Raw genomic sequence first — 11,754 nt, 5'->3', positions numbered from 1 at the left:
TTATGCTTTTAATTTGTAAAAAAAAAGAAGAAAAAAAAAACTTTTTGCAAATTCAAATTCAAATTTGTGAATTGCTGCAATGTAAACCGTTTTTGAGTTCTGGTCTGTTTGATTATGACGTCATCAGAAAACAGACAGTGTAGACCAGTGGTTCTCAAACGGTGGTAACCTCAAATGAAATTGTTTATCAGTTCAGACAACTGAATACAAAACAGCGCCACTTAGTGGCCATCACTAGGCATACCTTAATCATAAACCACTACACACATGACACAGAGCTCAACGCCACAAATCAAGTAGTTAAATCCGTATAAAAAGTAGGTTGCTTTTATTAGAAGCTGGGAAACCAAAACATCAACATTGTCGTTGTTAATACTTTTATGTAAGACCACAATATTGCCGTCACCAGCGTCATCATGGCTCCACACTTTTTCCACAACATGCAAAAGATTCAAGAGTTCAGTGTTCCTTTTTCCACACCACTGACAAAAGCCCCCCCCCCCCCTTGGATGTCCTGTTGGAATCACAACTTGGCTTACATTAACATTGCCAATACAAGGTAGATAGAAAAAAAAATCAAACAAAAAATCGCAGAATGGATGAAAGGACAATTTCACAGCCACATGCGATTTTGCCCCCCCCCCCGTGGGATGTTGAAATTTGAAAGCCCCTGTGTTCGACAGACGCCTCTGATCCCACTGCAAACAGACTTCGATTGGTACAAATATTTTTCTGACTAATTCATACAGTCTTCTTGACTGAGTTTCAATTCTGGACATGAATAAGGACATTTGTTAAACAATTGTGTGCTTCTGAGCCAGTTCAAATCGGCTCATGACCTGTACAGGACCGATTTCTAGCGCATCCTAAGTTGGGACAAATGCCTTATAATTTATGTTCCCAAGATCACAATAGCAACCCCCCCTTAACGTTCGCTTTTTACTTTGACTCATCGCAAAAAATAAAATAAAAAGGGACAGTCTCACAAGGGAGTCACGAGTTTGGAGATCATTTATGGCTTTGGATAGTCTGCTGATCGTACAAATGCTTAACGTGCTAAAAGCCTAACGCGCCGCTTGTAGTAAAGACCTTAAACTTGAGGACAGGATACATTCTCAGGCCTCCAACAGCTTCATCAGAGCCACTACTGAAACCAAACTCGTTAAAAAATTAAGGCATTAAAGACAAATGAATGCCAGATGAGCCGCCGATCTTTTATCAGCCTCAGTAGAGTACAATTCTGAATAGAAACAAAACCATCCGTGAACGACAGATGAACGAAATGCTCAGAGAAAACAAAGAGCAACCGACAAGAAGCATCAAGCCAACGAGAACGGGGGCGCAAATGAAGTGGGCGGGACTAAATCGGTGAGAACAGATTGGATAGGGTCAACTGTTGTTCTTTAAAATCAAGATACATTTTATTTCTTTTTCTTAAAAAACAAACATTACAAAAAAAAAAATCTGAATAGAGAATTAGAACAATCAACCAACAGGAGAAAAAACAACATTCATTTTTGACTCATAAAAAAAAAAACCAGCTCTTCAACTTCTCAAAAAATGAAATAAAAAAGGGTGCCTGGCAGAAAGGGCTGAATGCTGTCGCCACGCAGGGAGGGGCAGCTCGTGTTATGATGGGGGGGCGTGATGCATCGTTAGAAAGCACAGCATAGGATGGAGACCGATTCACAAAAGGGAAAAAACAAACAAACTAAAGTACAACCCATCCTGCGAGAAAAACTCCCACAATCTTACCAAATAAGCAGGAACACCAGCACATAAAAACAAGCATGCCGTTTGAAACGCGCAACAGCGGCGCTCCGGCAAGCAGCAGAACGGCGTGACCCCGCAGGCCGCCTACAGAACGCTCCCCGTGAAAACGCGATGCAGTCGACTCACGCAGCCGCGAGAGACAACGATGTGTGGCGCAAGCAAAGCGACATCAAAAACAAACAAACAAATATGCTTTAGTGGCTTTAAAACGCTGCCCTGGTTTAGAAACGAGAGGCCAGCCGCTTCGGCGATGACGCGTTGACTTTAGCGAACAGCGCTTTGTCGTTACAGTGCTTAAGTTACTGATACCGAGAAGGGAAGAAAAAAAAAAAAAAAAAAGCACGTTGCCAGTCGGGCCAATAATCCCAGAGGAGGATATAAAAACACACGAACGCATTCGTTTGGGCCGAGGACGGACAGCGTGATCACGGCGCTCCCTGGGGAGGCAGTCCGGCGCAGATTGGTGATGAAGACGAGGGGTCGGGGTCATATGAGCAAAATGTTCAGGACAGGACAGAAGCGAAACCAGAAAAAAAGCAAAACAAAGTCCAACCCATCAAGCCAGGCCACCGGGAAGAATTTAATGAAATGAAAAGGGGGGGAAATAAAATAATAACTAAATGAAATTTAAAAATCAAAAGAGACAGATGAAGGACAGACTTCAGTGGGCAGCATCTTCTAGTCATCTCCAGAGGGCGCCTCCTCTTCTGAGCCATCCTCCTCCTCCTCGTCCTCCTCGTCGTCGTTTCCTCCTGCACCTTCCTTCGTCGTCTTCTTGGGGGCCGGGGAGGTTTCCTTCTTCTCTGCCTCCTCTTCCTCTTCCTCCAGGGGACTCTCCGGGTCCTCCTCTTCCTCCTCCTCCTCCTCCTCTTTGGGTGAACTCTTCTCCACTGCCTTGGTGCTGGGACGCCCTTTCCCCTTTCCTTTCATTGGGCTGGGGGTCACTGGGGTGAGAATGAGACCAGTCAGGGATCACGTTCCGTTAGCTACACGATGGCACGAGCCTTACGCTTCCTCAAATCACTGCTACAACATTTACAACCACAGAGTTTCCCCGCAGGCTGCGGCGTGGACGGACTTGACCCCTGACCTGTGGCCTTTAGTCGAGGTTTGGGGCTTTTCTTGTCCTTCTTGTCTGGCCGTCCCCTTCGAAGCACCTTCTTGCCCTTCTTCTTGGAGCGGCCGTAGTCGCTGTCGTCGTCATCCTCCACCGTGAAGTCTTCGTCGCTGCCGGACTCGTCAGCTGCACACAGAGGATGTTGCGTTTAAGGAACCCGTGGAACGGTCGCTACAACTTCCCGTTGTCGCACCGCTAGCATGCCGGTTAACATGAGTTAGCATGGAACAGCACAACTTGAAATCAATACAACCGGGTGGGTTCGGTCTCAGCGGTAACGGCGCGCCGGTGGTTTGTGTACATACGATCCAAGTAGGGCTCCTCCTGATCTTCGTGCTCCTCATCCTCGCTGCCCCCGTCCCCCAGCAGGATCTCCCTCTGTTTGGAGACGGCCTTGGAGGCCGCCTGGCGCACCGTGCGCTTTCGACTCATTTCCTGGTCGTCGTCGCTGTCGTCTGGGTGACGAACACACGGGTACGAAACGCGTTAACGCACCCTTATGGAGAAGATCCATCCCTATTGGTCGGGAAACAAACGCCATCCTTACCTGCAGGCCGTTTTCTCTTGGGACCCCTCTTGCTGGGCTTCTCCACCTTCACTTTCTTTGCCTTTTTCCCTTTTTTTTCCTCATAGTCACTACCTCCATCTTCATCCTCCTCTTCCTCTCCCTCTCCAAAGTCATTGCCTTCATCCTCGCTGCCAAAGTCTTCTGCAGAAGTGACACAGGGTGAAGTTGGGGCGACCGTTCTCGCCTGCTCTCAGGCACAAAATGTCTCGGGAAGCATTCATCTTACCTGCCGAATCATTTTTGGATTTGGAGAGCTTGTCATCAGACTCCTCACTGCGAAGAGGAAAAGATTATCTGAGCAACAAATCAGCGTTCTCTGGGATTTGCTCACTCGACGGTTAAACCGAGGCGCAGAAGAACCGAAAACATCCGGAGCAACTTGAACACACCGTCTCAACGGGCTATATTATATCAGCGGAGCGTCGTAGCTAGCGAGCCCGTCCTAGCCGACCTCCCCGCCACGCGAAGATGCGCTGACTGGACGGAACATTCGCCGTTGATGTCAGCAAATCTTTATTTAGTGATCCAATAAGAGACACAAATGTGGAGCGCAGCCCCGATTCCCACCCTGCTCGGACCGAAGCCGTCTATTACTTACAAATATCCCGTCCCTGTCGGCAGCGCAGCATCGGACTAGCATCCAACGATACATCCGAGTGAGACGGAAGTGAAAGCGCACGCCGCAGGAAGCCGTCCGGCCTGTCAGTCGAAGCGAAGGGCTCACCTGTCATCCTGCGAGTTCTTTGATCGCTTGTGCTTCGGCTCACGGGGAGCTGGGCGCACCTTCTTCGGCTTAGTGCCGCCATACTCCTCATCTGTAGGGAAAGGAGAAGCCAGACGTTCATTTGCAGCAACGCACGCGGGCGCGCTCTCATTGGCTGCGGATCACGCCGATAGCACCACCGCGTCGTCGACCACAGAGAACACGGAGCCCCTCCGAGCACCAGCTACGCTCCAGGGTTTGAACCGATATTGCATCTGCTCCAGTTTAGTTACACGCCGAATAAAAGAATAAAGGCTTCGGTGGGAGTCGTGGATGAAAAGACGGACGCTGGCGACCATCTGTGGATCTATCGTTGTGCAGCTTTGACTGAAATTCTGAATTCACAACGCTTCGCGAAATATTCAACGGATGGTCGGTAAATGTATTCTTTAGCGCCAGGAAGTTTTTGAAAACAAAAAATTAAGATCATGTGGAAGATCTTTAATCCCGCTTTTAAAATGGATTTTATTTTATTACATGTACTGAAAACACATCCTAAGGTCTCACCTGCATCATCAGACTCATTGAATTGTGAGTAGTTCACCACCTTCCGGTTCCTGTGAAGTAGAACACACACACACACACACACTGCATCAGGCTTCAATGACACAAAGCTAGCTCCGCCCACACCGCCGTCCCACTCGGGAACCGACGAGCAGCCTGTAGGTGCGTCACCGCCGCTTTATAATTCTGCATTACACCTGGCCCAGGTAAAAACATGTCTGATGTTAAAGTGAAAACTGCGTAAACTAATTTTAGCAATAAATTAATTATTAGATATTGAGTAATTGATGGGTCAATATGGTTTCTTTGTCTCCATGCTATTTCATTATGATTTTTTATTATTTAAAAAGGACTAAAGTGCCACACACACACATTACTTCTGAAGGGGCGGGGCACAGAAACAAAGCAATTATAGGTCTTGTCAAGCAACTGTACGGGTAGCAATAAGCAAGTCGTGTGTAAATGTCCGGACTGGGCCGGTTGGGGACACAGCACTGAACAATGCGCCACCATCTACTGTTTCCAGGGTTAATTTAGCAAAGTGTTTGAGGGGAGCTTCAGGTGACGGCCTCCGCCTCCAGTTCAGGTAACAAGTCAAGAGGATGTGAAGATGCAGTTTGAACCACAAACACAATTCAAACAAACTAAAAAATGAAAACGCATTTCCACTGCGTAGTACCGGCTCCACTCGTCTACACTCGGAAAGGCATCATGTCCTATTCTGCAGGTCAGTTTCTACTCGTGGATCGCAGCGTGGAGTTTTGTTGGGCTTGAAGCAGCAGATTCCTCTCAAAAGATTGGTGGCTGTTTATGGACAACGTGGAAATTAGTGCATAAATAACACGTTAATCTCAAACGTGTCGCTTGATTTGATATCATTGGGCAACAATTTGCACCTGGTTGAAAATATGTACAATTACTTTCGTTGTTTACTCCTAGTATCTTGGCTGGGTTTGAAAGATGCATTCCAAAAAGGCAGTCTCACAGAGATGGAAATATGTTCCTTACTTTTTGACAACTGGCCGGGTTAGGAAGTCCAATCGTTTTATTAACATCATTTCTCAACGTATAGATCTAATAGATTTACAACGTATCACGTGAAAAGATTCTCTCCAACAAGGACAAAGAATGCCATTGAACGCTCATGACCTTCAATCCCACAGGTGGCGCTGAATTCAAAACAGACATGGATTTATGGAACATAAGACCAGACTTTTGAGGAAACCGTTTCCAGTCACCGAGTCTATAAACGCAACGCATGTCTCATCCGTGTGAATAGCGAGCTGTACGCCTACCAACAACCCGAAACAAGGACGTACAAGCACTAGAGATCTGTGGAGACGGACAAAGTGTTCCTTCAGTCCGAGAAGTCCACATTTCAAACTGTCGGCTGTTAAACGTGCCTCTGAACCAACTTCTATCCGATTCAGGATGTGCTTATATTTATACGAGAAACAAGGTTATAAGTTTGAACTTGCAGAATGTATTCCACTGGGTTCAAAAATATTTGAAATTGACTGCATTCTGCCAGAAGCTACAAGTTCCCAGGAACAGCTAAACAGTACGTTTGACAGCAAATAATTTTAATCAAGTTAATTTAAGTTTCAATACACATTATTTTTAACATCCTTAATAATGTGCAAATTAATTATGTATGGGGATGTGTGTGTTGTATTAATAATAGTGGTGATAATTATAATTAGTACTATCTTTGCATCAATTAATGTTTTTAGCTATCTTACTATAAATTTAAAGAATTGTATCATTACCTTTGATACATTAGGCAGGAAAAACCTTTGAATTAAAATATATTTTCTAACTCCGAATACCGTTAATGAGAATAAAATTTCACATTTAGATTGCCAAAAAAATGGCACACTTGAAAGCCATAAAAATAAACTAATAAGCAGATTGCAAGGCTTTAAATTAGACAACATTTCCTCTAATGGGGGGTTTTAATTTGAATTCGAAGCAGCGCGAGACCCGCGCATTGTTACAGTGACTGGGATGAGGCTTTGTGGGGGTGTGGCGAGTGGCTCCTTGTAGCTCTCCGCCCTCCTCTGACATCAGCCAGCAATGATAATTTACTACCAGCGCTAGAAAATGTAGATCCGTTCTCCCTACACGTTTTAACTGACGACGACGGCATATTCCGACGGCCATTAGCCGACATTCTTGTGCTTGTGAAAACATTTACACGCGATAAATAATGATTTTTTTTCTTTTTTAAAGGAGTATTACTACGGCAAACATGTCTGTTCTGCGCGGCAACAAGATCAAATCCCGAGGCCGAACACCACCTCCTCCTCTGGTGGTTTTTTCCCCCTTCGGTTCTAGTCCTGCTGGTGGGGGGGCGCGTTAGCTTTCGGAGCCCCCGCCGGATGAATGGGGTAGCCATATTCCCACCCCCAGTCCGAGAGGAAATACATTAACTCGCCATGCATAAGAGAAACGTAAAAAATAAAATAAAAAACGTATCTGGCTAAAATCACACCGCCTAATTTTCAGCGTGGCCTCCATAGCGGCTAACAAAGTAGCCCGCGGAGGCATCCATTAGCGTGGAAACACGACACAGCGGCGCGTAGCTCAGACAAGACATGGCGAACAGTCCACGCCGCTGGGATCCATGTTAGGGTGCACAGAGGGGCGACACGCGCGCTCGCATTCCCACACATTATTTTTTAATGAAACAAACAAATTCGCAGCTCAAACGGCACAGCGTGGTCGAGGCGTGCGTGTTATCCGCGACGCCTGCCAGCACGGTGCCGCTAACGTACGGGAGGGACGGCTTTAGCACACCTACCTCACTGGTCTTGCCATTTTGCAGGAATACTGTAGAGGTTAAGGATGGGAGAAGAAAAGGAGAAAAAAAAGAAACAATTCCCGCTCTGCGAAGCAGCGAGGTTGACCCAATGCTCCACCGTCTGAGCTAGCACCGTGGAAATGAAAGTACGGCAGCGACTTGCCCTCCTGGCGCAAATATTCTTATTTTTTTTTACCTTCAGCTACTCAAAATGGTGAATAAAACAAACTGAAACTGCAGCCTGTGTGCAACCAAACCCAGCGTCTTGTGGGGAGGGTCTTCGCAGACAAGCACCGCCCCTAGCGTACCCTGAGAGGAGACGCGCCGCATCCAACTGCTTCCATTGGCTGATTTGAACGACGAATTGTCTTCCTATTGGTCGCTGCAGCTGCTCGTTCCACTAATTTTAATATATATTTGCCCGCCTTCGTTGGCAGGCTCGGTTGACTTAGCACTGTTAAGAAAACAAAAAGAGGCCCTCAGTTTGGTTACAAACATTGGATTAAATTGAAATTCAGCATTATTATTACAATTATGTTTACGTGTATGGCTAGCATGCTGTTTATTTCAGCAGTCAGATCAACTATTATATGAATTTGAATCTGAATTTCAGGCTAATTGTTTCACCTGGATGTCTGCTGCAAGCATGAGATGCAGGTAGCAAGCATTCATAGCATGTAGCTTCTAACTACATTTACAGGTGATGCATAACATCTGGACTGTTTATAATCTTCAATCTGCAAAGAGAATCTTAAAACTATTTCAAAATGGATAATTGAAAACACTGGGTTGACGCGGGTCAATCTAAAGGTCAAGATGACAGTGGTTTGAGGGCATTAAATATTTTCTTATTGGTCTGAATGGATCAATATATATTCAGCGACCACATTTACATGCATTTATTTATTTTGTGTGTAAGATTACTCCTTAACCACAAAGACTAAATCCGATTTAGGTCCAGTACATAGAAAATGATCTATAATCAATAGTTTTAGATCAATCTCAATGCACAAACAAACTGGCACATGGATTTTATAAATACATTCTAATATTCCCCACAATTACATGGCGCTGGTTACAGACTGCAATTATATTTCATTTTTCTGAAAACCACAGTACTGGCCGTGTGGACAGATCTGCACTCCACTCTGATCCAGTTCCTCATCACATCCCGACTCGACTACTGTATCAGGTTTTTTTTTGTCTTGCCATAAAATCCCCAATAAACTCCAGTGCATTCATAAATGCCGTTTTAATGTTAAAATTCAAAACTTTTTCCTGACCTCATTCTGGATCAGATCCAGAAGACATTTTTCGGACCCTTTTATGACTGTGATTGAATTGAATGCATATTTTACAAGATCTGATTTTTTTTAAGAAGCCTCCATTATAAGTAAATGGAAAAATCCAGATTGCTCTCAAAATTTGATGGGATCCAAGTTAGAACAAGACCCAACTTCAAATTTTTCTTCAGATCGATCCAACAGTTTTTCCGTAATCCTGCTAACAAGCAAGCAAACAAACAAACAAACAAACAAACACACGCTGTCATAATTATAACTTCCTTGGCCAGCACAGAGGCCAGATTTAAAGGCTTCAGGATTCGGTGACATGCAGAGATTTTTCTGCTGGTTCACTTCTCAATCTGTCAAGTAGCAGAGACTAGTTCAGCACCCAGTGGAAGGTAAGTTGGACATAAAGATGTGAGTTGGTAATTCTTTCTACAAAACTAAACAATACAGAGGTTAACACATTTAATTTAGATAACACAGCTTAATTATATAGGTTATTGCTGCAATTAGACCCTCTATTGCAATGGTTGTCAGGTGTCTAATGATGCAGCTGCAGGGCTGTTTGTCTGCTGGAGATTATTCTTTATTTTAACCATTAAAAATAATTAGAAATCCTCTAGGGTTCCTGTTTGTTCTATCAAACCTGTTAACGTTTCCTTTAGGATGTCTCTCACTTTAGAAAATGGTGGTAGAGAGCCTTCTGGGGTATCTCTCTGGCAGGGGAGTGTTGCAGAGCCACTACGTATTGGAAAATAGCTTGTGTTTGATTTTAAAAAAATGGCTGAATCACAGTAGAAAATAAATGCAGTCTTAATTATTGCTTCTAACGGTTTTTCACCGTAAATGCATCGAGTTATTCTAAACTGTATACAAATGCTGCTCCGTCTCCACCTTCACTCCCCTCTGAGAGGTTTCGTGGGACGACTGACTTGTTGTTTGACTTATCTGGAAGATAAAAAAAATATATAAATATAAAATAAAAACAAATACATATTACAGTCATGGTATGAATTCAAGTAGCGCGATTGTTATGTTTTTTGTGTGTTCGGTCTGCAAACATGTGAATTTAGTGTTCAGTTGATTTTCAGAGTATGATTGAAGTTCAGGGAAGTTCAATAATCAGATCCTCAGCGGATATATGATGAAAAATATCAACAACAAAAAAGAAAAGAAGCGAAATGCAAGAAACACAAATTGCAGGTTTATTTTGTAGGTCTGGGTAGACTGAATTAAATTTCACGTCCACCCACTCATGGTGAGTTCGAGTGCATCTGGCTGTGCTGAGGGCTTGTTTGGAATCTGAGTTATTTCCATAAAGATGTTGACCGTGTGTGTGTGTGTGTGTGTGCTGATGAATACTAATGAGTATTTTGGGACTTGGTGGTAATTAGACGAGAAGCTGCTGAAATGCCTGCTTTGCGTCCGCCTGCCTTTCTGCTGCTGTCTATCCGTCTCTTTATTTCTCCCGCCACAGACAGATGCCTCTGCGCTCAGGGATGATGCTCTGGTGAGGAGCAGGCGTGTTGCCATGGCAACCAGGGAAGTGATTCTTTATTTTTCGTCGACTTTGCGGTTACCTCGGCCGCTTTCTTCAGTCCGAGGTCTGAATTCTCAGGCCTGCAACAAGAAAGAGGAAAGTGACGGTCATCCTCCGAGGCGTCTTTGTGTTACGTCTCCGGGATGGATGTGCCAGAGCTCCCATGGTTCAACTCCTGGACGCTGCAGAGGTGTCTTTGAGCAAGGCACCGCCCCCTACCTGCTCCTACTTGGGAGCTGCATGTGAATACTGCAGGTGTGTGTGTTGTATTCAGGTGTGTACAAACTGATTTCTCTGCAGTGGGAAGAGTAAAGGTTCTTCTTTTTAAAACTTTACAGGGCGACTGTGAGGCGAATCACAGAGAGACAGATTTTTATACAAGCCTCAAAAGTAAAAGCGTAAAAAGGAGATTAAAAACGTTTTGTGCCTTCAGACGCTCTTGTTTGACATTATTTGTCCTTTTGCTGGAACTCTTTAAAACTTCTCTTCCTTAAAAGTGCTTCATATTTGATGAAAAACACAAATGTATAAGGTGATAAATAAATAAACTAAAGTGGCCTGGTTCTGTTTCATACATGTCTGAGTATAAATATATGTGATTAAATTGTAACAGCAGCATCACCTTTAATCTATAGGCAACGCTTCTGTTCGTCCTGCAGAGGGCAGTGCAGGACAGCGATTGGCCGACAGCGCTTTTTCCTGACCGCCTGTTATTGCAGACTGATTCCATGCTGGACGCCTGCCGGACTGGTTTCTCTCTCTTTGATTTAAACGCGTCTTGACGCAGCTGCCGCGCGTCCTCCGTTCCGCGTCTGTCTGCTCGGACAGACAAACAGAAAAAGGCAGCGTGGAGAGTTCCATAAATGAACCTCCTACTCAAATGCTTATCGCGAAACCCAAATGAGAAACAAACAAACAGACGAACTAATTTAATGTCTAATCCGGAGCAGCGCCTGTTCGACGAGCTTCTTTGTTTTCCTCCCTGTCAGAAGTTTTACTTTTGTTCGTAACCTGAATCCTAATAGCCGGGATGACGTCACACACATTTCTCAATTTAGTTGTTCCCAAATCGCTTGAAGTTGACGGGTTGGTTCATCGGTGCAGCTCAGTGACGTCACGGACAGACCGTTTTAAATGCTCTGAGTCATGGTTTGTTTGTTTGTTTTTTATTTGGTGTTTTTTTTTTTATTGTGTTCATGTCTTTATTTCTTTGTCTCTTTATCTGGCAAACAAAAAGCCACTTTAAGACAACACCTTAGTAAGCTGTGACGGACAAAGTCAGCGGATTGAACTGATGGAAAAAAGAGACCGGTACACAGAATAAATATTTAGCAGCACGTTCAATTTCATGTGTTAAAGTTCTTGCAACAAATGGAATGAAAAGAGAGTAAAGAGAC

General features: G+C 44.3%; 1 protein-coding gene across 2 annotated transcripts; it reads right to left on the bottom strand.

Moving 5' to 3' along the window:
• Positions 1–311: 311 nt before the first annotated feature.
• On the bottom strand, positions 312–7,740 carry LOC137916828 (nuclear ubiquitous casein and cyclin-dependent kinase substrate 1-like). Of its 2 annotated transcripts, none has more exons than XM_068759794.1 (8): positions 7,529–7,740; positions 4,729–4,778; positions 4,183–4,273; positions 3,685–3,731; positions 3,438–3,599; positions 3,194–3,345; positions 2,864–3,011; positions 312–2,717 (listed from the first exon to the last, which is right to left on the bottom strand). In XM_068759794.1, exons 1-8 carry the CDS (start codon positions 7,543–7,545, stop codon positions 2,452–2,454), a joined length of 933 nt encoding a protein of 310 aa, XP_068615895.1. In that variant the 5' UTR covers positions 7,546–7,740; the 3' UTR covers positions 312–2,451. The 2 variants fall into 2 exon arrangements, with proteins under 2 accessions (XP_068615895.1, XP_068615894.1); XM_068759793.1 differs by having other exon boundaries at positions 2,864–3,016; positions 3,196–3,345.
• Positions 7,741–11,754: the final 4,014 nt, after the last annotated feature.

This window comes from Brachionichthys hirsutus, unplaced genomic scaffold, assembly GCF_040956055.1.
Source record: "Brachionichthys hirsutus isolate HB-005 unplaced genomic scaffold, CSIRO-AGI_Bhir_v1 contig_1451, whole genome shotgun sequence".
NCBI lineage: Eukaryota > Metazoa > Chordata > Actinopteri > Lophiiformes > Brachionichthyidae > Brachionichthys > Brachionichthys hirsutus.
The sequence above is the reverse complement of the archived record's forward strand: the minus strand, read 5'-3'. Positions and strand labels throughout refer to the sequence as shown.

Bases quoted from the DNA above. Each gene is read 5' to 3' on its own strand.
- LOC137916828 (XM_068759793.1), bottom strand. The intron at 3,346-3,437 runs GTAAGGATGGCG...TTCGTCACCCAG, and splicing joins CAAGAGAAAACGGCCTGCAG to ACGACAGCGACGACGACCAG. The intron at 3,017-3,195 runs GTATGTACACAA...CTCTGTGTGCAG, and splicing joins GGAGGAGCCCTACTTGGATC to CTGACGAGTCCGGCAGCGAC.